Source organism: Leptonychotes weddellii, chromosome 13, assembly GCF_054177405.1.
Source record: "Leptonychotes weddellii isolate Sample4059 chromosome 13, ASM5417740v2, whole genome shotgun sequence".
NCBI classification, from domain to species: domain Eukaryota; kingdom Metazoa; phylum Chordata; class Mammalia; order Carnivora; family Phocidae; genus Leptonychotes; species Leptonychotes weddellii.
The window spans coordinates 12,645,413-12,672,628 of NC_138381.1; the positions used below are offsets into that span (position 1 = coordinate 12,645,413).

Below are 27,216 nucleotides of genomic sequence, written 5' to 3' on the forward strand. Positions count from 1 at the left end.
AATTCTACTGGATAATATGCTGTAATTTATATAGCTATTCTACTAATATTGAATAATTCATGATACGTCCCTTTTTTCATACCCACCCTTCCTAGTAGATCGCCCTGCAAAAAACATCTTTAAGCAAAATATTTCAAAATCAGCGAAACATTTCTTGGGATCAATTTCCCGCAGTGAACAGGATTATTGTATGAGAAGGAATGAACATTTTTATGGTTCTTGATACCACAGCTAAATTGCTGTCCTAAGGGATGTGATCAGCTTATGTGGTAAATTTGTACAATACATTGTCAGGACGCCCCATGCCCCACATCAACACAGGAAATGGACCATTAAGCCAGTGTTCTTGGAGTTTCTGAGCACCATACCCCATAAATGAACTGAAGAGTGCTATGTTTGTATCCACTTATGATCTGCCAAAATACAGGCACAATTTATGCAAACCTATGGCAATGTGTCATCTGTTCCTAGACAACTTCCAAAATATTGTATGGTTATGATTTTTTTTCCTCGAAGATTGGCATTTCTGGGCATATGTGTATCTATCTCTAATTGACCCAGGTCTGAAACGCTGGGAAGGGAGGCTTGTGAAAGAAAGGGGGGGTGCATATTGAGAGTGCACAGAAACTCAAAGCCATGGGATTTTTCCAAGATTGGCAAGAATCCAGGGAAACTCGATATGCAACAAAGCACTAATCTTTGAGCTGCAATTGTTTCATCTCCTAAATATTTTCTTTTAAAATCAGATTTGGCTTAAAAAGCATATGGGTATTTAACTGACAAAGAACAATCTGAAATTTTTAAATCACTCCATGGGGGAAAAGAGCAACATTGTGCTTCTACCTCATTATTCCTCCCTGTCTGTCCCCTTCTCACCCCGGTGTCCACCCCCTCCCCCCCATGCCTAGCCCTCCAGCTAGGTCTCTCAGGAGAGCAGTATAGGCATGATGCCACCTTCTTTGTGATAAACATTCAGCTCTTTATCCCTCTTGCTATTTCATAGGTACGTGTGAAGGTGAAATCAGTAATCTAGGTGGAGACTTTTAAAAACTAGAAATAAAGCACTCGGGTTCAAGGATAAATATTCATTAGTATTAATTATCATGAACATTTCCAAAACAGCAAGAAAAAGAGAGATAACATTGCTAAAAATAAGAAATTGGAAAAAACTGCTGAGATAGTGGTCAATTTAAAAATAAAGTTGAACATGATTTTGGAAGACTGGTCATAAACATATCAAGTCAGTATTAAAAGTGTTGCATTTTGGGTCAGTCCAAGTAAATAAGCTTTTCTTGGCTTCCTGAGAAATTTGAAATCTTACTGAAATATGGTGAAAAAAAATCTGGTTTTTGAAATATTTTTCTCTCCCATCAGGTAGATATGTATGAAATTCTAGCTGATGTATGTTAACACACTGTTGAGACAGTCATCAAAGCAATAACTAAGAGCACATTAGTAGGTAATGTTTTGATGTTCATCCAACAAACAACCCTTGGAAGCTAGCAATGCTCACCTTGCTGTGGTTGGCACTTTGGAGGATTAAATAAAAAAACCCATCATTTCCACTTATAAATATGACTTTTTTCTCATAAGGAAGGACTTGATGTTTAGGGAATGTGGTGTGTCAATTGCTTGTTGCTAGACTCAGGGCTGAGGGGGACCTGGAATTGGATTAACTAATGAATCAACGGTTATTATTGTTTTAAATCCCTAATTGCCAATTCTGAGATATTAAAATGGGGATGCAGGGAACATCACAAACTGTCATTTGCTTATTTAATGTGATTTCTAGGGCTACCAGGAAAGCTTCTTTGAGCAATAAACTCGCTTGTGTGCTATTCCCTAAAACACTGAGGTGCAGGATTCCTTTGCTTTTAGCCCCTGATCTCTCAGAAAATGATCGAGGCAACTCGTTGAGCTGATAGTTGTTGGCAACCACAGCTGTTGGTATTACTTGGTTTCAGATTTTGTCTTGAGAGGGATTTTGTTTGGGCAAGAGTTTAAGACCCAAAATATGGAGGAGAGACTTCAGACAGGTTGGGGAACTCCAGAGAAATCTTAGCTCACACCACAATTTGGTCTAGGATCAGCATTGTACAAAACACACACACACATATATATATATTAAAGTACAACAGGTAAATCTACAGTCTTTCTGTAAAAATGTGGAACAATGTGATATTCCACAAGATGACTACATACATAGGGAAGAAAGTGAACAAGCTTCCAAGAGAAACTTCCAGACATCTCTTGAGAGAACATTGCACTAAGATGGAACTTTGACTATCCAGAATAAATCAGGCCTGGAAGAGATCCATGGGCAGCAGAAGAGGGGGCCCCCCGAGAAGAGTACTTAAGTGCGATCCCAGCTGCCAATAGGCAGTATTAAATAGATGAGACTGCTTTGTGGGAAGCCAACCGCCATATTACTTGAGTGTGTGGGTTTTATCAGCATCTGCCACTTCTAGTGTATGAGAGACAAGAAGGTACAGATTGCCCAGTGACTTTCATTCTCCAAACTTGCTTTTGTACAAAATAGTTTGGGACCAAACATGCAGATCCTTAATCACCCTGTTCCCCTCAGCTGTGGTGACTCACGTAGGATGCTCCTGGCCAGGTAAGTCATGGCTCTACCCACCAGTGGTCTGGAGCAGGGCTCAGCTTTAACTGCTGGGAGGATCTGCTCTAAGACCCTGAATTTGCAAAGCCCTCTGTTACAGCAGCCTAAGGAATTATTCTTAGGACTTCAGTCTTGTAAAACAGCCAAAACTCCCTTAAATTCTTTCTTGAGAGGCCCCCTATTATGTGGGGAAGTGTCAACTCCACCCTCAAGCCTGCTTCCTGCTTGGCAATTTAGAAAGAAAGCAGAATAGTGAGCTTTCCTAGCCCATTATTCACCTCTGAAAGGTAATCAAAGGGAATGCCTTTCCTCCTATTATCCTATTGTTCAATTTTATGGAGGACTGCCTCTGAATATAGGTTTTGTCAAAGAAGCCAAGAACCTAATGTAAACAAAAATTTCCAAATAGTACTTGCTCAAATTATCTTATTCCCATGGCTAGCTCTGCCAAGTTCCTGAAGGATAGTGAGCTATCACAACTGGGGCCTCCATATAATTTAATTCACTTCAACAGTTCAACATTATCTGTGGGACACCCAAGTAGGCCATAAGGGCACCAGCTTTAAATATAAATGGAATCATAGGGTGTGTATTCTTTTATGTCTGGCTTCTTTACTCAAGCTCACATTTGTGAGAATTTATCATGTTGTTGTATGAAGCTGTAATTGATCATTTAAATTTCTGTATAGTCTTCCATTATAGGAATATACCACCATTCATTTATCCATTGGCCCTTTGCTGTTTGGAACATATGTTAGTTTCCTATTGCTACTGTAACAAATTACCACAAATTTAGTGGCTTAAAATAATAAAATTATCATCTTATAGTTCCGGAGTTTAGAAGTCTAAACTGGGTCCACAGGGCTGTGTTACTTTAGGGAAGCATCCAAACCACCTTTTACAGCTTCTAGAGACGACATATATTCTTTGGCTCATGGTCCCTTTCTCCATCTTCAAAGCCAGTAATACAACATCTTTTCTGCTCTCTGCCACTTGTTTCCAACCTACTTCTTCTCTTTGACCTTGACTCTCCTATGCCCTTCTTGTAAGGATCTTTGTGATTACACTGGGCGCACCCAAATAATCCAGAATAATCTCCCATCTCAACATCTTTATCACATCTGCACAGTCCCTTTTGCCATGTAAAGTAACATATTTAGTTTCCAGAGATTAGGTTGTGGGTATTTAGGGTGGTCATTATTAGCCCCCCACAGAGCAAATCAACCTGACATGTGCATTCATCTACATTCTGCATTTCTCTTGGCTGTATACCTAAGAACGGGATTGCTGAGTTATAGGGTATAAAAACATCCAGTTTTAGATTCTGCAAAAACAGTTTTCCAAAGTGGTACTAAGTTACATTCCTACCAGCAGCATATGAGAGTTCTAGTTGACCCACATCCTCTCCAACACTTAATATTGATAGTTAACTGTTGTGAGTATAAAAAGGTATCTTACTGGGGTTTTAGTTTGCATATCTTTAAAGACCAGCAAGGCTGAACAGCTTCTTATATATTTATTGGTCATTCAGATAGTCTCTTTTATGAAGTGTCTGGGTTTTTGGGTTTTTTTTTTTTTTTTAGTATTTTGCTTATTTTTCTATTGGGTTGTCTTTAGAAAAAGATTGAAATCAAAAAACTGATTTGTAGGAATTCTTTATATGTTCTGGATCCAAGCCCTTTGTCACTTATATATGTGATAAATAACTCCTTACCCTCTGTGGTTTGCTTTTTACTCTTTTAATGGTATCCTTTAAGTACACAGAAATTCCTGATTTTAATGTAGTCCAATATCTATAAGGAAATCTCAAGAAATGTTTTTAAATATTTTGAACAGAATGAAAATAAAAACACAACATATCAAAATATATGGAGAGAGGCTAACACTATACTTGGAGGAAAATTTATAGCACTAACTTCTGGCACTGTTGATTTAATCAGTTATAGGTTTATTTCCTATCCTACTAATTTCTGCTTTTTTATTTATTGTCTTCTTTTTACTGTTAGATTTGACTTTCTCATTGCTTTTCTAAATTCTTTAGATAGATTTTTAGGTCATTGGTTTTCTAGCCTCTAAAAATTTTTCTCCTGTAGGCATATGAAAGCTACAAAGACCTCTACACTTGGCTTTCACTGCTTCCCCCAAGTTTTGAAATGTGGGAAATTTAATTATGGCATAATCAAAATATTTTCTAGTTTCCATTGTGATTTCTTTTTTGACTCAGTGGTATCATAAGTGCTGAATTTCCAAACATACGGAGATTTTCTCCTCAACTCCTGTTTTTTATGTTTCGCTTGCTTTCACTATGGTCCAAGAAAATCTCTGAACATTGGTACGGCAAATTCTCAGTACCTTGGTAGCTCCCCAATGCCTTAAACAATGTTTTTATATTTAGTCCAGCTTCTCTAGTTGTTTTCAGAAATAAGTTTCATACAAAACAACCTATTCTGCTATTGCTAGAAGCACGACTACCGCCAGTGATCATTTAATTAATTGCGACGCCACGACACCCAGAGATGACCAGGAAGGAAGGAAGTAGATAAATAAATAGCCATCATTGCATCCATGGTCAAGAGTTCAGCATCTCAATCTCAGCATTCCATCTTATTTTCTCCAAAGCCCATGTCTTATTATTTCTAACATGCCATTTATCACTGCTCTCAAAGTCGTCCTTGACAGACTCCACAATTTCTATCTGATCTTATTTCTCCCATACCTTAACATGGTCCCCCATCACACTTTTTCAATACTCTTCTCCCTCCTGTTTGCAAATGCCAAATGCTTCACGCCCAGTTGTGTTGCTTTGTTATATTTTTCTCGGCCTCTCCTCATTTTTCCTCGAAATGTCTGCCCTTCAATTATTTTGGTCTCACATATAAGAAAATAGATGTGTAACTATTAAAGTAAAAAAAATAGGGTCATCTCTATGTCCCTGAAATTGCCTCGAACACCAGCAGTGGCCCATGTCACATTTGTGGGAACTCTGAGCTGGTGTGCAAGGCCAGGGCTTCACCTCACTTGGCGGGGAGGGCAGGTCAGAGGATTCATAGTGACCTGTGGGGATGTTATCAAAAAGAATTATGCACTGCATGATGTGTACAGTACTTTACATTTAGAGATTCTCATTCCAATTTCAAAATCTCAGAAACAGCATACAGTTCTAGAAACGTTTGTTTTATTTAGTTATAATTGTTAAAGCGAATATACTCTCTATAGCCCTCCTCCAAAACTGGAAATTGCAAGCCTCCCTCCCAGATGGGTAGCACTCTTAGCTGGAGACATAAATAGTTATAATATTCATATCAATGGGCTCTGCAGTATTGCAGATATCTGAGTGGAACCTGGGGTGAGGGTAAACATACAGTAATTGCTGGGTTCTCCAGACCAAAAAGCAAACAAACAAACAACAAAAATAACAATAGAATTCCCCTCTTTTGGGAAGAGGAGTTGGTGAAATGGTTTTAGCGTGGCAGGTTTATTATTTCTTCCTGAGACTGTTATGAAAGGTAATGCTGACCATCCCAGGCAGACTAACATCTATTTGAATTGTCAGGCGATCAAGAGAAGACCGCTCTGCCAAGCCCTTGTTGCTCCCATTCTAGAACGCAATCCCTTTGCTGCAACCTAAGGCTATTTCCTCTCCTTTCCTTACTGGAGACAGATTAGGTGGTTGCCACATCTGCAAAATAACCCCTGAGGTTCTAGATGCCACAATTATTAACCTGCTCCTGAGCCCCTCCCTCCAATAATCCCTGTCATTTTCACCTTTCCTCACAGCCCTAAGTGAACTGGACTCTCACCCTGCCCTCATCTCAGACTGTCCTCTGAATCTGTCTCACCCTAAAGATGACAGAAGTGTACAGATGACATGATACTATACATAAAAACCCTAAAGATGCCACCAAAAAACTATTACAAGAAATACACAAATTCAGTAAAGTCATAGGATACAATAATATACAGAAATCTGTTGCATTTCTTTTTTTTAAGATTTTATTTATTTATTTGAGAGAGAGCGTGCCAGAGAAAGCACAAGCAGGGGGAGGAGTAGAGGGAGAGAGAAGCAGACTCCCCTACTGAGCAGGGAGCCCGAGGCGGAACTGGATCCCAGGAGATCATGGCCTGAGCCAAAGGCAGACACCCAACTGACTGAGCCACCCAGGCGCCCCTGTTGCATTTCTATTTACTAAATGAAGTAGCAGAAAGAGAAATTAAGAAAACAATTCCATTTACAGGGGCACCAAAAAGAATAAAGTATCTAAGAATAAACTTAACCAAGGAGGTCAAAGACCTGTACTCTGACAACTATAAAACATTGAGGAAAGAAGTTGAAGATGACACAAATAAATGGAAAGATAGTTCATACTCATGGATTGGAAGAATTCATATTGTTAAAATGTCCATACTACCCCAAGCATACAGATTTAATGCAATCCTTATCAAAATACCAACAGCATTTTTCCCAGTACAAGAACAAATAATCCTAAAATTTATACGGAACCACAAAAGACCCTGAATAGCCAAAGCAATCTTGAGAAAGAACCAAGTTGGAAATACCACAATCTTGGTTATCAAGATACACTACAAAGCGATAATATCAAAACAGTGGTACTGGGACAAAGATAGACACATAGATCGATGGAACAGAATAGAGAATCTGGAAATAAACCCATGCATATGTCATTGATCTATGACAAGGAGGCAAGAATATATAATGGGGGAAAAGACATCTCTTCAATAAATGGGAAAACTGGACAGCCACATGTAAAAGAATGACCACTGTCTTACACCATACACAAAAATAAACTCAAAATGGATTAAAGACCTAAATGTGAGATCTGAAACTATAAGATTCCTAGAAGAAAATATAGGCAGTCATCTCTTTGACATCAGCCTTAGCAATATTTTTCTGGATCTGTCTCCTCAGGCAAGGGAAACAAAAGCAAAAAAGGAACAATTGGGACTGCATCAAAATAAAAAGCTATTGCACAGCAAAGGAAACCACCAACAAAATGCAAATGCAACCTAGTAAATGGAAGGAGAGATTTATAAATGACATATCCTATAAGGGGTTAGTATCCAAAATATATAAAGAACTTCTACAACTCAACATCAAAAAAGCTAATAATCTGATTTAAAAATGGGCAGAGCACCTGAATAGACATTTTTATAAGAAAATATCCAGATGGCCAACAGGCACATGAAAAGATGCTCAACAACACTAGTCATCAGGGAAAGCAAATCAAAACCACAGTGAGATATCACCCTATACCTGTCAGAATGGCTAGAATCAAAAAGATAAGAAATAACAAGTGTTGATGAGGGTGTGGAGAAAAAAGAACCTTCATGCATGTTGGTTGGAATGTAAATTGGTGCAGCCGCTGTGGGAAAGAGTATGACGCTTCCTCAAAATATTAAAAATAGAACTACCATATGGTCAGTAATTCCACTACTGGGTATTTACCCAAAGAAAATGAAAATACTAATTTGAAAAGATATATGCACCCCTATGTTTATTGCAGCATTATTTACAATGGCTAATAGATGAACAGATAAAGAAGATGTAACACACACACACACGTGCTCATGAACAATGGAATATTACTCAGCCACAAAAAAAAAAAAAAAAACACCTGAGGTCTTGCTATTTGCAACAACAGGGATGGACCTAGAGGGTATTATGCTAAGTGAAGTAAGTCAGACGGAGAAAGACAAACACCATATGACTTCACTCTTATGTAGAATCTAAAAATCAAAACAAATGAACAAACAAACAAAAAGCGAAACAGACCCACAAAAACAGAGAACAAAGTGAGGGTTGCCAGAGGGGAGGTGGGTGGAAGAGTGAACAGAATGGGTGAAGGGGAGTGGGAGGTACAGGTTTCCAGTTATGGAATGAATGAGTCACAGGGATGAAAGGTGCACCTTAGGGAATATGGTCAGGGGTATTGTAATAGCCTTGTACAGTGGCGGGTGGTAGTTAACGTTTGTGGTGAGCATACAGTAATGTATAAAGTTGTGAATCACTGTTGTACACCTGAAACTAATGTAACATTGTGTGTCAACTATACTTCAATTTAAAAAATATGTTTTTAACGCCCATAAAAAAATAAGTGGAATTAGAGCTGAATGTCACGGGACACAGAGCAAGGGACTATCTCATCCCTGAATTTCACACGTTGTGACAAACAGCGCTACTTTGCTGTGTCATCAGAGGTAACTTATCACCATGAAGAAAACACAGATCCTGTTGGATAAGATCCCTGACAAGGCACAGCCGACACAATGAGGTCATACCCGGGGGAGGAAACCGCACAGCCCAGGGACTGAGACCAGCTCCCCAGGGAGATGAAGCCAACAGAGCAGGAGAGCACTTGCCAGCAAAAAGTTGTAAACAGGTTGAGGTAAACGTGAATGTGTCCTTTTGTTCAAGGAGATTTTAGCCCCCGGAGAGCGGAGAAGCATCACATATATATATCATATATCAGAGAACTATCACATATCAAGGCATACGTGAGAAATACCTGCCGTGGCGTCTTACGCATCGCAAGCCGTAAGCAAACATACCATTTGAAAACAAATGGCCATTCCTCCTTTCCTTCCTTATGTGAATTTGAAGGCACGTGGTCAGAGTAGAGAGCTGGTAAATTATTCAAGTTCTGTTCGGGTCTTTGAGGGGTCCCGAGAGATAACACCCTTCTTCCCTGATTGATGAGCCCGCTGAGAAACGAAGCAGGAAAGATGGCAGGGACAGGCTAACGCCATCACCTTTGTCAATCTGATACTGAAGATGTGGCTGATATCTGTGAGCAAACAAGCTTTCCAATACCGAACTCCCGTCACAGCAGCCCAGAGCACGGCAGCCTCTCACCCTGGCCTTGCCCCTCCCCAGCCCGCACCCCAGCTCACACCCTGACAGCAAAGAGGAAAACAGAGAGGGTCTGCGCCAATCACACTGGGAAAGAATTGTATTCTTTCCAAATTTCCTATCAACCAAGTCACTCCATCTTCTCTGAGCAGAGGGGTGTTACATAAAAAGAGCCTCCTCCTCCTGAAAGAATGTGGGGAATAAGTGTACACTTACCCCAAAATAGAACCCTGATGCCTCGCATGCCTGATGGGTTGCACCCTGGGGTCCCTCACCAGTCCACGCCCAAATGCTCTTGGCAAAACTCCTCTTTAGAAGGTAATGATAAGGTGTGCATGTGTGTCCATGTGTGGGTCTGTATGTATGCGTGTGTGTATGTGAACGTGTGTGTGGGTTTGCCCATGGTGTAAGTGTAGGCACACGTGTCTATGTGTACACTGTGAGTGTGCATGTGAGCATGTGTGTGAGTGCACAACCATGAGCGAGTGCATGTGCAGACGTAGGTGTGCATTGCCTGCCTGTGCATAAATGCGTGCATGCGTAGGTATATGTGTGTGTGCCTGAATGTGCACTTTACGTAGGTGTGACTATAGCCCAAATGTGCGTGTGTGTCTGTATCCAGCTCTGGAGCCAGATGGACGTTCAGGTACATATTTGGACAGACTTATTTCAGCAAACATTCCTCGAGTACCTACAATGACCAACGACCGTGGCAACCATGAAGAGGAGTATTACGTGTCTCTAGAGGCAAAAAGATTAAAAGCGGGCGAGGAAAGAGAGACACATGAGCAACCGTATGCAGCAGAAGATCAAAGCCGCTAAATGCCATAAGAGCACGAAGAAGAGGAGAGTCGTTCTGATCTGTAGGATGGTGGGGCTATTCGAGTGCAGCTTGAGAGAAGCTGGGACGTGCCAGGAGGACGTTCCAGGCGAAGGCAGAGTGGGAGCTCGGGCCAAGGGTGGAAATACAGGGCCTGTTTAACAAGGAGACGTTTGTAGGGACAGGGCAGAAATACTACGAGAGTTACTGTATTGGATCAGATCAGGAATAACAGCTGGCCTTTCTCCACCTTGTTTCACAGGGTACGTGGTGACAAGTGACGGGAGAAGGCCAGCTTATGGAGAACTTTGACTGTGGTACTAAGCAACATGGATCTCCCTTCTTAAGGCAGAGGGAAGCCATTGTGTTCGAATGGAGATGGGGAATGGTGAGGGTGGTGTTGGAAATCTCAGGGCTAAGAGCTCAGTGCACTGGCCTAGATGAGAGAGAGTGAGGGCCTGAACTAGGTGATGGAGAGGAGAGGTCAGAGAGGGGACAGTTTTACAGACACACTCAACAGTATCCTACTCGGGGGGTGGGGAGGAGGTTCTCAGACCTGGCAACGGCTGTGTAATGGTGTCCAAAACATGAGGAGGAAGAGGATGATGGGATAGGAAAAGTGAAGTTAATTTCGAACCACTGTGTCGACCCTGATAATCCCAGAGCTAGACTCTGTAATCCCAAAGCTTACACAGATGTCGACTCTTGGGAATTGTGTCCTCCTTCTGGTGAGGCACCAAAGAATGTTTTCCTTTGCCACCATGCTTCCTCTACCTGAGAAAGTCATTCACTTCTGGAGGAAGCCCGTACCTCTCCCACCCAGAACCCTGGATCTCTAATGGATTTCTCTCTATAGCTATACCTCAGGAAAAGTCTCGATTTGCATCGTCAGAGGGAGTTCTGAAGAAGCACGCTTCCTTGAACACAGGAGCCACTGCCCTTGCTCTCGTCTGCCCTGCTCAGTGTCTAGCCGGCCACATCTGGGCGCTACGGCGGCCGTGGCCCGCGGTACATGACCTGACGTGGTCACGAGGGGACGTAACTCACACTGGCTGTGAATAGGCACATTTGTGCGTCCAAGGAAAGGTCAAGTTCCAGGAGAGGAAAGGCTGCACGGTGACTCCAGTCGATGGACAAGGATCCGCTGGGGTGGCTAGGACGCAGAGGTGGAACCTAGGACCCTCAGTATGTCACATCAGCCAGGATGGATGGGGAAAAGGTCTTCAGCTACGGAATTCAGCAGAACCAGGGGCTAAAGATAGGATGGAGTTGGAAAGGCAAACACAACAGTAACTGAGGCGGATTCTAAGAATGAGGAACGGTTAGCCAGAAATAGGTCAGGACGCGGGGAGCTGAAAGCCAGCAGTGGCTGGATTCACAGCATGGGGGCCTGAGAACCCAGAGGGACTGAAAAGCCAAAGATCTAAAGATACAACCCCACCCGGGTGAGGGGCTACAGTCTGAGAAAGCACAGCGGGCACTGGGGCTCAGTGGCCCGGAGCAGAGATGGTAGCTCTTAACTAAATCAGAAGCTCCTGGAAGGCAGAGAATGCAGATGCGACATCTTGATCAGTAGGCAATCAATAGTTATTGGTTGATTGATGGGCTTAAATAAGCTTTTCAAGAGGATAGCCTCTAAATTGCTACCTTATATCTTTGGAATGGCTTGAATTTTCTAGTTTCTCTCTCTCTCTGTGTTTTTTCCCCCCCCCTGGCAGCTGTTACAGCCTCAGCAAACTAAAACTGTTACTATTTCAGCATCATCACTAAGAAGGGCATCAGAGCATCTTCATGTCAGGCTGAGCTCACTCGTCCAGATTAATTCCTTAGATGTTCAGTATAATTTCTGGTAAAGTCACCTTTTGGTTGGAACAAAAGACAGATAACTCACTTTATCTGTGAGCCTTTTATCTTGTGGAAAAACTAAAATTCTCATCCATTCCAATTTTCAAAGTAATTCAAGAAATTGCTAGAAGAAGAAACATGGACTTTGGCAGGATATGTGAAGCCAACACTCTGCCCCTCGCTGCCCGATGAATGCCCCACCATCCTGGCGGTTTCTGATCTGATTCCACAGGGATTACAGAGACCTGGTGACGACTGTGTTCCCGAAGCTTCCCACCAGTTTTAAAGAAGCGGCTGAGTTTCACTTTTATTTATAGAAATCTCAAGAATTATCTCCAAATGCCAAGGTTCCAAGAAGATTCCAGAATCTTAGAGTTTGAGAGGACATGTGGGGTCACCTAAACCCTTCCTGTGTCAGATGAGTAAACTGAGGCTCAGAAAAGTGACTCTTGCTGAAGATCCAACAAAGTGGGATGTTGACACTTTGCACTAAGCTCCCTGGGTTTACTGCAACACGCCTCTTCATTGACTGAAATACTTGTACTGGATCCAGATATTAAAAAATAAATCCAAAAAGGATTAAAAATATAACAAAAAAGCAATAAACACACAAAAAATGCAAAAATAAAGGGGAATCGTCTTTAACAAAAGAATTATGCATGTGGTATTTGCTCCCTAGACCAGGGAATTATTCTGCTAAACACACATATGCATCCGAAGACAAAGCACTCTCAAGCTGTCTAAACACGTATTTCTTGAAAGGCTTATTATATTCCTTTTCTTTATGCAAAAATGACAAGCAATGAGCAAGTAATGACAATGCCCAGCACCCAGCATTATGGAAATTCAGGTATAGAAGTTTCGCCCTTCATGTCTTTCAGTGTTTATCCCCCAGAACAAAGGAGAATTATAGGCATTGTGCTGACAATGGAAATGCAAGCTTTTTTTTCCCCTCTGGTTTTCTGTTGCTGGGGTATAAGACCACGTGTGCCCTAAAACTCTTTCCCATCTGGCTGGTGTTTGAAACTCCTCTGGGACCCAGTTTCTGCAGTTGAACAATTAATTCTCTTGAACACTTAGGAACTGTTGAAATGAAGGAGATTCCAGAGAGAGTCATTCGTGACCTTCTGTTTGTGTGAGTTTTGCTGAGGCGGACCTCTTGTGTTGCCGGAAGAGAAAATCTACTAAAATCTCTTGGGTGAGCATGGCAGCAGGCTAATTTCACCCTGAAACTAGCCACTCGGTGCATTTTAGAAGGTATCGTAAGCGATGTCGCCTCAGATATTAATATTGATGTAACTCTGAATATTATGCTTTTTCCTCTGATTCAGAGCATTACTACAACATTTCAACAATTCCATTAGGCCACACCTATAACATTTGAACTCTGGTAAAATACAGGAAAAAAACCAATATTCTTCGACATTTTTGGAAAAGTATCAAAAACTGTAAACTATCTATGAATTAGCCTAACGAAAAAAAAAATCACACGAAGTTATGGATAATAACACTAATAAAGGATATAAAAGACTACCTAAATAAACAGAGACAGGTGCCATATTTATGAATGGGACAGCTTAGCACAGAATGGATGTTCATTTTCCCTAAATGAATCTCTACTTCAATGCAATCTTAATCAAAATCTCAAGATGATTTTTTTTCTTGCTTTATGAAGATGTAAGTGGCACATAACATTAAGCAAGCTTAAAGTGGACAATGCGATGATCTGATACATGTGTGTCTATATTGTGAAATGTTTACCACAATAAGGTTGGTCAGCATATCCTCCGCCTCACAGAATTACCATTTTGTTGTCATTGTTATGGTGAGGACATTAAAACTCTACTCTCTTAGCAACCTTTGGTATACAATATTTGCCGTCACCTATAGTCACCATGCTGTACCTTAGATCCCCAGAACCTGATGGATTCAAGAGGATTTTTTAATTGGAAAAAATAATTTTAAAATTTATAAAGAAGAATAGAAGTCCACAAAGAGCCAAGGGAATCTGAGGAAGAAAAGCAAAAACAATACTAGCTCTATCAGATAGCAGCCCATTTTACAAGTATTCGCATAGGAGAGGCAAATAGAATAGAAAGTTTGAGAACAGAGCCACATATATATGGGGAATTGGTATATGATAGGGCTGGCATTATAGATCAGAGGGAAGAACACAGATTATAGAATAATAGATCTTGGAAAATGTGGTTCACTCTGGGAAAAAATAGATTCAAATTAAACATTTAATTTAAATTTATTTTTACTAATTATATAATATGCAATTATGTTAGTATATAACAAGCACAAATATGTAATTATAAATGAAATATTGAAAAATTTAGATAATTAAAATACATTGAAAATCACAGTATAAAGAAAGAAACACCAAATAGTTTTAAGACTATAAAGCTACTAAGAGGAAATATAAGAGAATATCTTGATAAGCTTAGAGTAACAAGGTAGATTGGGAAAAAGAAAACAACAGATGGAGCAGAGAGGATTTCTAGGGCAGTGAAACTACTCTGTATGATCCTATAAGGTGGTTACATGTCATGATACATCTGTCCAAACCCATACAATTTCATACAACACCAAGAGTGAGCCCTAAGGCAAACTATGGGCTCTGAATGACAATGATGTGACAATAAAGGTTCACTGATTGTAACAAGTGTCCCACTCCGGCAGGGGATGTTCATAGTGAGGGAGGCCATGCATGCTGGGGTGGGGGGGCAGGGGCTATGTGGCAAATCTCTGTACCTTCTGCTTAATTTTTCTGTGAACCTAAACTGCTTGTTAAAACCTATGAACACACACATTTTGCAGTTCCTCCTATCAGCTGGGTGGAGACTTTCCCCCCACTCCTTGATTCTGTGCTTGGCCATGTGACTTGCTTTGGGCCACGGGGTGTTAGCCTTATGAGGAAGCAGAGGCTTGAACAGCGCATGTACAGTGGGGCTTGCCTTCCCCTGCTGCTGGAACCCCTGAGACCACCTTGTGAAGAAGCCTGGGCTAGCCACCTGGAGTCTGAGAGGCCATGTGGAGTGGAGGCCCCGCCCCACCCCCCAGCACCATCCAGCCCCGGGAGGCAGGCCCTGTCCAGAAGCTTCACCCCACCAACCCATAGCAATAAATCATTGTTGGCCTAAGCCACTAGGCTTTGGAGTGGTTTGTTAGATAGCAAAAACTAGCTGATTTGCTAGGAGGGGCACAAAAAGCACAAACTTCAAAGGAAAAAATAGATGGATTTAAGGACATCAAGAGTAAAACTTTCCCTTTAAACCAAGACACCTTGGACAAAGGTAACACACAGGAGATGTACTGGAAGAAGATACTTTGCAAAACTAGGACAAAAGCTTAAAATCCAGAATATCTAAGAAACTCTTGCAAATCAGCAAGAAAAAAAATAGAAAAATGGGCAAAAATGTGAAAAAGAAAATCACAGACGTGAAACTGGAATGGCCAATAAATATATGAGGAGCCTCTCAAGCTCCTTAGTAATCGGAGAAATGCAGATTGTGTTTGAAATGAGATACAACCTTACAACCATCAGACTGGCAAGAACTAAAAAGTTGTATAATAGGAGTGCCTGGGTGGCTCAGTCAGTGAAGCGTCTGCCTTCAGCTCGGGTCATGATCCCAGGGTCCTGGGATCGAGCAAGCCCTGCATCGGGCTCCCTGCTCAGTGGGGAGTCTGCTTCTCCCTCTCCCTCTGCTGTTTCCCCTGCTTGTGCGCTCACGCGCTCTCTCAAATAAATAAAATCTTAAAAAAAGACTAAAAATAAAAAAGTAAAAAATAAAGTAAAAAGCTGTATAATAGCAGGTGCTACCAAGGATGTAGGGAAATGGAACTCTTTGCTGCACTACAAAGGGGCAAGGGTCACCTGCCGCCACTCTGAGCATGGTTTATTTCATCTAGTTTACATCCAAAGGTGAAACCTAAAACAGCCACTCATGCAAGAATCAAGGGGTTGTTCCTGGAGTTAAAGGTTTATCCTGGCCCTGGTCGTATTACTTTGGTTACACCTGGTTGGTCAAACATTATTCTGGATGTGTTGTAAGAGTATTTTTAGTTGAGATTAACATTTAAATTGGTGGATTTATATACAGCAGCAGATTGTCCCCCTTACCGTGGGTGGGCCTCATCCAATCAGTTGAAGGTCTGAACGGAACACAGACTGACCTCCCAGAGCAAGAAGGAATTCTCCAGCCTGACAGCCTTCAGACTGGCACCACATCGGCTCTTCAACCTGACGGCCCACCCTGCAGATTTTGAACTTGCCAGCCAATTCCTTAAAATAAATCTCCTCTCCATATATATATACGTCCCATTGATTCTGTTTGTCTGGAGGACCCTGACTAATACGCCAAGGAACTTGTGTAAGGGGCTGATCAGAATGAGATCAGCCAAAGAGTTTATGCCATCAGCTTTTGACCGTAGGGTTGGCGGGCTGGATCAGTGGTAAGTAACAACTTCAGAACAGCATAGTGGAAAGATGCTCAGATTTCACGTAGGCAGGGCTCAGTTTCCGACAAACAGAAGTGTTTGTATGAAGGGGAAGCATCCCTAAAACAACAAGGACCCACCACCAATCCCAAAGCTCAGTTTTAACCACAACAATTCACCAGATGTCTCAGCTTGATTTCCCAGGATGTGAGACAATACCATGGAGGAAAATAAAGCTGATTTTAAAAATTGGAAACAACTCGATTACGTAGGATTTTTTTTTTTTTAAGTTTTGCTTGTTTGTTTGTTTTGCTTTTAGCTTTAATCACTCAGTAAGGCCCAGTTGCCCTAATGTAAGAATCCTATGTGGGTCAGGTTGGATGCCAGGTTAAACGTTAATGAAATCCCAGGGAAATCTCAGGACAGGGAGTGGGAAGAGAAAGTGGGTCACTCAGGCTGTTGGAATAATAGGACCACAGGGAATGTTTCTCCCTGTTTTAAACTTCTAATATTGCTGTCATGAAATTGACCAATACATAACCTTTTCTAAATTTAAGCATCCTTAGGGACAAACAAACAAACATGTTAATCTTTCCTCTCCATCATGCTTTGGAGAAGCTGGACTCATGCCCCAGGAGACTAGAATCAAAGCGTTTTTTCTGGTCATTATAAACGATTTAACTACAGGCAAAAGAGGACATGAAAAATAGTCAGAGCCATAATAGATGGGTAGATGGAAACAGGATTCTAGGGTTGGAAGGAATCTTAGAAATGTGCTTTGTCCATTCCTTCAGCTCTTGGGCCACACCTAAACTCTTAAAGCCCTTAGGGATTACCTCTAAAGACAATACCTAATCTGTTTTAGAAACTCATTCTGGAGTCTAAGAATACTTACTGTCAGGAAATCAGCGTTGTGAGTAAGTTCGGGCTCCACTCACACCCATTTCCTCTGGCTCTGAGCTCGGGTAGAGATGGACCCCAGCTGGACACGTTCTAGCCCACCCACTGACCACACCTGAAACTTGTCACCAAAATAGCCCCTGCTCCCCCACCCCCACCCTCAGCTTTCTCTTCTCTGAGTTAAATGATTCTTTACTCCCTTCTCACTGTGTTCATTCTCTGAACTAAACCTACCTGTGCCAGATCTTTGACAAATAGCCCAGTAGAGGATTGGTTACTGCTGGCTCTAGGGGGACCAGCTGTCCCAGTATGCCATGAGCTTCCCGAGACATGGGACTTTCAGTGCTGAAACCAGGAAAGTCTCAAGCAAACGGGGGACAGTTGGCTGGGCTTGCTCTCCAAGGAGGAGAAATGTCTCCCCCCACCCCCCCCCAAATTTCAAGGAAATTGCTAAAATAATAGATTCGTATCTGTGCCTCGGCTGTAATCCTCAGGGTTTGTATGGAGCCCGACTTCTCTCCTTCAAATGCATTGCCCAAAATGTGTCGCTGTTATTGGAAGGGCTACGGGCAACGATCCATCCTTTCTGGTGCTCAAGGAAGCATCTCGGTTAATGACATGTCACTGTGCGGAGGCAGGAAGATCAATCTTGAGTGCCCCGTTCGTCGTTCTGTCCTGAGCACAGCCCTCCGTCAGGAGGGGACGCGGCAGGGCACCGGCCCCACGGCGCAGACCACCTGCGTGCCCACCGCTGAGCCGAACACCTGGAGAGGTAGCTGCGGCACCTGTGGCCGCGAAAGACTCAGGAGCGAAGCCAGGAACGGAGACAGGCATGTGAAGGGGACGAGAAACAGGGCAGGGGAGAAGGCCAAGCAAAGGGGGGATGGTGGTAAGAACAGCCTAAAGGGGTGTAGGAAAGAAAGAACTCACTTCATCCTTTTCTCCCTCTATCCTCCCAGGGTCCCTGGCTGGGGCCTGCACATTAGACAAGACAGGTTAACAAGAGGGACCCAACAGGAGTGCATTAGCATGTGCATCCACATGCACAGGGGAGCACCAGTGGGGAGTAATTCCAGGGGTGGTTAGGACTTGGGGGGCTTATATTGCATCTTTTTTTATTTGTTTGTTTGTTTGTTTTATTTGGGAGAGAGCAACAAAGAGCATGAGCGGGGGTGGGGGCGCAGAGGCAGAGAGAGAAGCAGACTCCCTGCTGAGCAGGGAGCCCGGCGTGGGGCTCCATCCCAGGACCCCGGGACCACGACTGGAGCCAAAGGCAGACGCCTAACCGACCGAGCCACCCCGGCGCCCCTGTATTGCATCTTAACAAAAGAAAAATAAATGTTTAGAGAAGTGAGGAGACCAAGAAAAGAACTTTGTCTAGGGTGGCAGGTTGTGAGGTTAACATCTGGAGGCACTAGGGGAAGACAAGGGCTAGGTCGTAAAGGTGTCACGTGGGTTCCTCTGCCTGGTCAAGGTCAGGGTCGAGAGCCACCTCCAGCGATTCCCTTCTGTCCTTCCTGGCAGAGAGGGAAGCGGGACACCTTGACAAGTTTATATCCTGCTTGTAGGGGACTGGGGGGGGGGGCGCGCGGAGAGCTGTTCTTGTGTCTGCTTCTTCTCAACTGCTTTCAGCTCAAAATAATCATGCCAAAGCGGCAGGGTTGCGGGTGGCTTATTCTGCTGTCCTCCAAGGGCTGGAGCCAAAGCAAGGCAGGGAAGAAGATTGGAACACCCTCAAAGAGAGGAAAAGGAAGAAAAAAAAAAAAAAGGAGGTCATGAGAAGCATGAAGAGAAGCTTGCGTTGGCGGGAGAAGTAGGGACAGGTGCTGCTGTGAGTTCACGACCCGGGGGGGCATCACGCCAATTCTCAGATTCACCGAGACAGCCCTGCCCACCTTCTTTGGATCCCCCTCACACCTGCCAGAGGAATGGTTCCCAGACTCTTGGATTTCATGGACTAGAAGAAAAGAAAAAAAAAAAAGTCAAGGATTAACTTCAAGCGACAAAGAACATAAAACTAAAAGTACCTTCTACTGTGCTCATTATTTCCAAAAGCAAAGGACATTGTACATTCTCAGAGGAAGAAAGCTGTCATTGACAAGCTCCGGCCAACAGGCTGCATCCGACATTGTTCTTATTTCTCCCATTTGGCCAAGGAATGCCAAAAACCTCGTCACAGACTGGTGCCAGGTGTCAGCCTGGCGTTTGGGAGGCACCGTTTCGGTGAATCTAAGCGTTTAGTCACGAGTTTCTTTAGAAAAATGGGAAAAGCTAACACTTACCAAGCACTTATCGTGGGCCAGGCCCTGCACTCAGGTGTTATCTCCTGAAATCACAGACATCACCCAGTGCTGTTTACTGTCTTCAGATTCCAAATAAGGAAAGTGAGGCCCAGAAGTATTAAAAAACAACAACAAAACAAAACTTATCCATGGTCAAGTGAGAGAGGAAGGTTTTAGTCCAGGGCCTGCGTTTTAAACCACGAGGCTGCATTTTGCTCCTTAACAGAGGAAGACTTGCTGGACAATTTGGAAGGGTTTTCCCAAGCTCTACATCAGTTTTGGTCATGCTTCCAACTGAAGACACAAAAGGGTCTCCCTAGGACTAACTTTCCCAAAGCAGAAATACTTCAGAGATTTAAACACAGCGACGGCTGTGTCTCCTTCTTGGCCCAGCCCCAGCTGGCCTACCTCGGGATCCCACCTTCCCGCCCTGGCTCCATGTCAGCCCCTCACTTTACACTCCAGTTGCTATTCATAGCTCTTTCCGTCCAGAGGCTTCCTGCCTGCCTCCCTTTCTCTTCAAGGTCTTCCCTTTTCGGTGCTTGGCCTTGGTGTCCAACTCCAACTGAACCTCAACATCAGAACTTCAGAAAGATGTTGTCAGGAAGAGCCCCTTTCTCCTTTTTTTTGTATCAGAGACTTGGTGCCCATCAACAAACGCTCAGACAAAAACTAATGCCTGGGAGATTATCCACAGGGGATTAGGGGACTAGTCGATAAGAAACGGGGTTGACCTCCTCATTCAAACACAGGTCTCATTAGTGTGTGAATATTTTATCTGTTCACCATTTGTTGACTTGTTTTTTTTAAGATTTTATTTATTTGAGAAAGAGAGAGCACGAGAGGGGGGAGGGTCAGAGGGAGAAGCAGACTCCCCGCTGACCAGGGAGCCCGATGCGGGGCTCGGTCCCAGGACCCTGCGATCATGACCTGAGCCAAAGGCAGACGCTTAACCAACTGAGCCACCCAGGCACCCTGTTGATTTGGCTTTATTAGCAAACTAATACTGAGGGAAGCTTTCATGAAGGCTCTCCTGTACACTTGAGGGAAATGGGCTGCATTAGTTGACTATACTGTTGTGTATGTCGGAATATCGGCATCCAGGCTGGAAGGGAGCCTAAACTCACCCCCTGACATAGGTCCAGACAGATGAGAAGGTCTCCCAGTTCTAGAAATTTCTAGAGAAGGCTCTTCCACAATCAACTCTTTTAACCCATCCCGATGTTTAATAATTGTCATTGCTAGGAATTTTTTCTTCCTTTAATCCAAATCCTTTCTGCTGTAGTTTAAATGTATTTCTTATGGGTGCCCTTAGTAAAGCTAAAAATACTACCATCCATTTTACTTTTTAATGTAGACTTCTTATCGAAGAAAATTATTTGATCTCTCTGCATTTTCCAACCTTTAGAAGCTAACCTTTCTATCCTCTTTCGTACGGCCATCCAACTGGGAAGGGATGGCAAATACATCCTGTTTAGAGATTCTCGGACCTAGCATTTCAAAGTGCCCTGTGGGTCAGTGCCATGCCAGGGTCCCGTCCCAGCTATGCCAAGTTAGAATCTTCATGAGTGGGACTCCGGAATTTATTTTTAACAAACCCAGGTCACTCTGATGCTGACCTTGTTCAGACAATCATGTGGGAACCTTGACTCAGTCCAGTTCCTTCTTAAATTTCCCCATCCTCCATGTGGATGGGTTCCCATGGAACCCATCCAATGAGGGTACAACCACTACATCCCAAGAAAACCCTTTCCATGACCAGAGGGGCCCCCCCTCATTAAAGTCTTTTCCTTTTACTAAGCTAAAATTTGCCTCTTTGAAGTTTCTATGAATTATGCTAGGTGTGGTCCCAGGTGTCAGAGTATTTGTAAGTCTCTCCATTAACTTTCCCAATCAGTAATATCCGAATCACATTTCCAGGCCAACATTAAAAAAAAAAAAAGGTGGGGGTGCCTCGGTGGCTCAGTTGCTTAAGCATCTGCCTTCGGCTCAGGTCATGATCCCAGAGTCCTGGGATTGAGCCCCGCATCGGGCTCCCTGCTCAGTGGGGAGTCTGCTTCTCCCTCTTTCCCTGCCCCTCCCCCCATGCTCTCTCTCCTGCACTCTCTCCCTCAAATAAATAAAATCTTTTAAAAAAAGAAAAAAGAATAAACTGTCCCGTTCTTCAGTAATTGGTCACATACACGTGGAAAACTACATATTCAGTCGTCCAAAAGCCCTGGTTTAGTCATCAGCACATCGATGAAAAAGGAGTTGTCAAAAGAGCTAGCTCACAGTTCTCAGACTTCAGTGTGAATTAGCACCACCCAAAGGGCCTGTCAAAGCCAATTCCTGGGCCCCACCCCAGGGTATGTGCTTCAGTAGGTTTGGGCTGGGGCTTGAGAGTTCGATTCTCCAGCTGCTGCTGCTGGTCTGGAGACGATCCTTTGCGATCCAGGGGTCTGACGAATGCATGCATAGGGCAGCATTTATTTCCCTGTGGATGAGAATCTACCCCCACATCAGAATCAGCTGGGGAAGCTTTCAAAAGTATACGTGTCTAAAGGACTCAGGATCCCAGCACTGCAACACACTTTCCACGTAAACCTCCTTGTTAAAATCTGATGACTGCTCCACTGTGGTTTTGACACTTTTTAAAGAGCTTTGGAGAGGCCCACAGTTCTCAAAGTGTGGTCCCCACTCAGCCTCATCAGCATCACCTGAGAACTTGCTGGAGATGCACATAACATTTGAGCCACTCGTATGTACAGACTGAGCTCATAGAAAGGGCCAGCCCCAGCCCACCACCCCCCACTGACTATTGCCCCTGCTTCTGCTTCTTCCCAGTTTTGTTCCGTTTTATTTTTCACCAGAGAATGTGTTAGCTTATTCTTTTGGAGTTTCCTAAATTTCATGGGTTTGACCTGCCAGGTGGGGAAGATGGCCTGGAAAAGAATTCTGAGTTTGAAGGAAGCTTTTCTACTATATTATGGGCTTAAAAAAAAAAAAAAAAGTATTGTGGGAAAACAGCCATAATATAAAGCTTGCCATCTTCATCATCTTTAAGTGTAGAATTCAGTGGCACGAAGCACATTCCCATTGTTGGGCAACCATCCCCAACCCCCGTCTCCAGAACTACTTCAATCCCCCCAGATGGCAACGTGGTCCCCATTAAACACGAATTTCCCATTCCTCCTCCCCCCCCAGCCCCTGGCAACCACAGCCTACTTTCTGTCTCTGAATTTAACCATTCCAGTTATGGAGTCAAACAGGACTTGGCCTTTTGTGTCTGGCTTATTTCGCTTAGCATAAGTGTACAAAGTTCATCCATGCTGCAGGATGTGTCAGAGTTTCCTTCCTTTTCCCCCTCTTATTTATTTTTTGTGGTGGTTAAAAATACATAACATTCCCCATCTTAACCATTTTTAAGTGTACAGCTCAGTAGTGTTAAGTAGATTCCTATCGTTGTGAGACGGATCTCTGAAACTTTTTCATCAGGCAAACCTGCAAGTCTATCCCCATGAAGCCCCTTCCCCTTGCCCCTCCCCCTAGCCCCTGGCCACCACCATTCTATTTTCTGTTTCTAATGAATTTGACTGCTCAGGGAACCTCACGTAAGTAGAATCACACAGTATCATCGGTCTTTTCGTGGCCGGCTCCTTTCAATTAGCATAATGACCTCAAGGTTCACCCAGGCTAGAGCTCGTCAGAATTTCCTTCCTTTTTAAGGCTGAATAATATTCCATTGTGTGTATGGACCCATTTTGTTCATCCACTCACCCACGGATGGGCCTTTGGATTGCTTCCACCTTTCAGCCATTGTGAATCATGCTGCTGTGCACATGAGTGTGCAGATACCTGTCTGAGGCTGCTCCCCAGTGCTCTCCGCTGAGAAGTGATGCTCTTCTGTCCACAGACACAGCCCCGCCTCGTTCCTGAGCCAGACATGGGGAAGGTAGGAAATTGATTAGTTAGTAATCTGGCAGGGTTTACAATGAAGTCCTAGCTCAGGTGTGAGTTCTGGGGCCTGGTTAGAAATGCTAAGTTCTGCTGTGGATCCCAGCTCTTCCTACTGAACCCCCTCCCCCACCCCCGAGGCTAAGCTCTCCCTTCGCTCCACACTTAGCCAACCCATCTGCAGCACGAGCTTCATTTTGAGCTGTTATAGGTTGAGGATGGCCATGGTCTTCTTGCATACTGAAGACTCTGTGCCAATCTAACCAGTCCAGCTCCTGAAGAGTTATACCAGGGGAATCCGGAAGAAAATGTTAAGTGCTGGGGTCTGTAATAAAATCAGTGGAATGTGAAGAATTTAGAATCAAAGCATTTTCCAGAATTCTTTTCCTGATACCCTAGAAGATTTGCTGTAGGGGTATGCTGGACTAGAATGTGATTTCTAAAGTGTTCATTGTGTTCATGTTTATAATATTTATTGAAGGCTATGGATTCATAGCACTGTACTGAAAGCTCAGGAAATGAATGACACCATCTTTCATTGGCTGTGCCAAATTTAATTTGTATACTAAGTGAAAGCAGTGACATTTGTGACTTCAAATGCTTCTCAGTTGTCATCAGCACAGTGAAGTATTCAGAAGAATTAATTTGATAGGCAATATTATTGTCTCTAGCCTCTATATTGCTGCACACAAAAGATTAAGGAAAGTTCTATCTGCAGAACTTATTTTCACACACACACACACACACACACACACACAGTTTAGAAGAAAGAAAAGAGATGAGTGCTATTTTAAAATCTGTATTTTCAAAGAACAGCAGCTCTCCAAGTGACAAGAGTGCAAATAGAACCACTTTCAGAATGAAAGGGCAGGGTAAGTTGGAGGCAAGGGACCACGCAGGTTTGGAATGACGAATACAACACAGTCTTTACTCTTAGGCTTGCATCTAGTAGAGTGGGTGAGACCAATATACCAAAATAGTAGTGACCATATTTTCCAAATTCAAATTTAGGACGCATGGGCTTGAAAAGAATGGGTGCACTGTAAGGGGACAACTGGACCAACTGTTTGAAATGGTAGCAGACCGAGCACACGTGGTTGCCATACTTAGAACAGAAGACAGTAAGGAAAGCTTTCGAGGAGCGACGTGTGGTGGGATGTGGGGGACGGTGTCTGGGCCAGATGCACACTCCCCTCTGACCAGTCACACGCGTTCAAACACACGTGACCCAGCAGGCTGGATGGTGGCAGAGCCTCTGACCCCGAGGTGGCGTCAGAAGCACCAGATCGACCCCTCATTTCAACTTCTGGAATACAAATTGAAAATAATTCCTTATATAATATTTCATACTATTGAAGAAGAAGGAGGAGGAAGAAGAGAAGTGCTGAGAAGAAAAGGAAGAAGGAGAAAAGGAAGAAGAAGAAGGAAAAAAAAAGAGAAAGAAAAATCAGTTTGGCCTGAAGGGAATTGGTTATTTATATATTGCCAGTGGAACTAAAAATAGGTTTATTCTTGCAGAAAAGGGATCTGGGAATCCATAATGAGGCATCAAACCCTTAATCCCCTGTGACCCCATAGTTTCACTTTGTGGGGCTCTACCTCAAAATGGAACCGGTTTTATACAAAATACATGGCAGCACAATTTATAAAATAATCAAAATATAAATTAAAATTAAATTAAAAATTAAAAAATAAAATACAAAAGCCACTAATTCTCAATAATAAGGAAACATCAATAATATATTTTTAGCTACCAGATGTTGGGAGACTATGCCGATAAATGGAAATGCATAAATGAAATAGTGAAGAAAAGAATATGAGTTTGTATGTACATATTGTGTACAGCTTTGTAAACTGATGTATATTATTAATATATACCAAGAGAGAATTTTTATGAAACAAATAGCTGTTTTGTGTTTATTAGTTTTTCTGTAAGTTGCTTGCACTGGTTTTTTTTTTTTTAAAGCATGGGTACACAAGGGTGTTGTATGAACCATCACGGTTTTCAAATTCACTGAGTTTCTTACTGGTTTATGTTCTCGCAAGGCACGATACAAGTAATTTGTTACTATTAAAGGAATGGTCTTTGGTTTATTACAATATTTTGACAAATTACAGGCAATTCAGTGTTGTCTCTGTAATAAAGTCACCACCACGGGCGTGTGTTTTAGGATGCTTTCTTTAGCAGAGGCAGAAGGACAGCCCCCATCTCTCCCCAGGAGCATGCTGGCTCTCAGTCCTGGAAGTGTGGGTCACACATGTGGGTGTCAGCTGCCACGTGACAGAGGTCAGAAGCCATGAACCCCTGTGACATTTATGACAGTGTTGTTCCCGAGTTATTAATACCGTGCTACCTGAGCTCTTTGGTCTTAAAAAATAATTACAACTTCTCCCTTTTTTTTTAAGATTTTATATTTATTGAGAGAGAGAGACAGAGAGAGAAAGGGAGAGCACTTGCACAAGTGGGGGGAAGGGCAGAGGGAGAGGGAGAGAGAGAATCTTAAGCAGACTCCAAGCTGAATGCAGAGCCCCATGCGGGGCTCCATCTCACGACCCTGAGATCATGACCTGAGCCAAAGTCAAGAGTGGGATATTCAACTGACTGAGCCACCCAGGTGCCCCTACTTACATTTCCTCCTTTTTGTGTAATGCCCTTGTTGGGGTCCCTCCCATTCTCCCTCTTGCCTGCCTCATACTTTCTCAGCCAAGATCCCCAAAGGAGCCCGCTGTTCTCTGCCGCTTCTCTGCCTCAGGGGCTCCCTAGGTGTAAGGCTCAGCGAACGCTTTCTGTGAGCTCTCTGCAACACTGAGTGCTGGGGACCACCCGTCTCCTTGGCACCCCCCCAGCGTGGGACCATGACTGACTCGCTGACACTTGGGAGGAGCTGGCGTCGGGGACCCGCAGCTAAGGCCTCCACAGAGGGGCTTCTCTAGCAAGGCAGGGTGCCACTTCTGTGTCCCCTAGGCCACACAGCCACCCTGGTCACCAGCGGAGCACAGAGGACGGGACCCCACCCCACCCCTGCTGGGCCACAGGCAGTTCTGGAAACTTCTGCCCCGGGAAGGACAGCAAGAAGCCTGTGGAAGCGGTCAGATGCGGCCATCCCACCCCCCTGCTCCCTCCTCCCTCCAAGATACGAGTTGAGGGCTGGGCCTCTGTGTGGCCAGGCCCTTCTTTAGAAAGTGCTGGAATTCTTCCAGCTCTCTCAGCTGAGTGTACCGTCAGTGGAAAGGCTTCCACGACCGTGGAGTCAACAATGGCTTCCAGGAGGGGCTGCAACCAAACAGTGGTGGGCCTGAGGGGCGGCCTCCTCAGCTCCAGAGGGGGCTCCAGGCACCCCTGCGGGATAGGAGATTCTCATTCACCGTCTGCAGACTGGAAGGGAGAAAGCAGCCGAGCCCAAGCAGGTTCTGGGCCTTCCAGCAACACTTCTGGGCTTGTGGTTCTGCCTCACGGTCAAGGCTGGTCCTGGCTGCCCTGGTTTCATGGGACAATCTGAGT

General features: G+C 43.6%; 1 protein-coding gene across 2 annotated transcripts in view; it reads right to left on the bottom strand.

Moving 5' to 3' along the window:
* Nucleotides 1–27,216, bottom strand: part of LOC145716730 (uncharacterized) — a 70,081-nt gene that overhangs the window by 25,498 nt on the left and 17,367 nt on the right. For both annotated transcript variants that reach the window (XM_081801062.1, XM_081801063.1), the window contains exons 3-4: nt 23,538–23,692; nt 19,392–19,453 (exon numbers count right to left, since the gene is read on the bottom strand). In XM_081801062.1, coding sequence (XP_081657188.1) covers nt 19,392–19,453; nt 23,538–23,692 — 217 coding nt within the window. The remainder of the gene's footprint in view (nt 1–19,391; nt 19,454–23,537; nt 23,693–27,216) is intronic.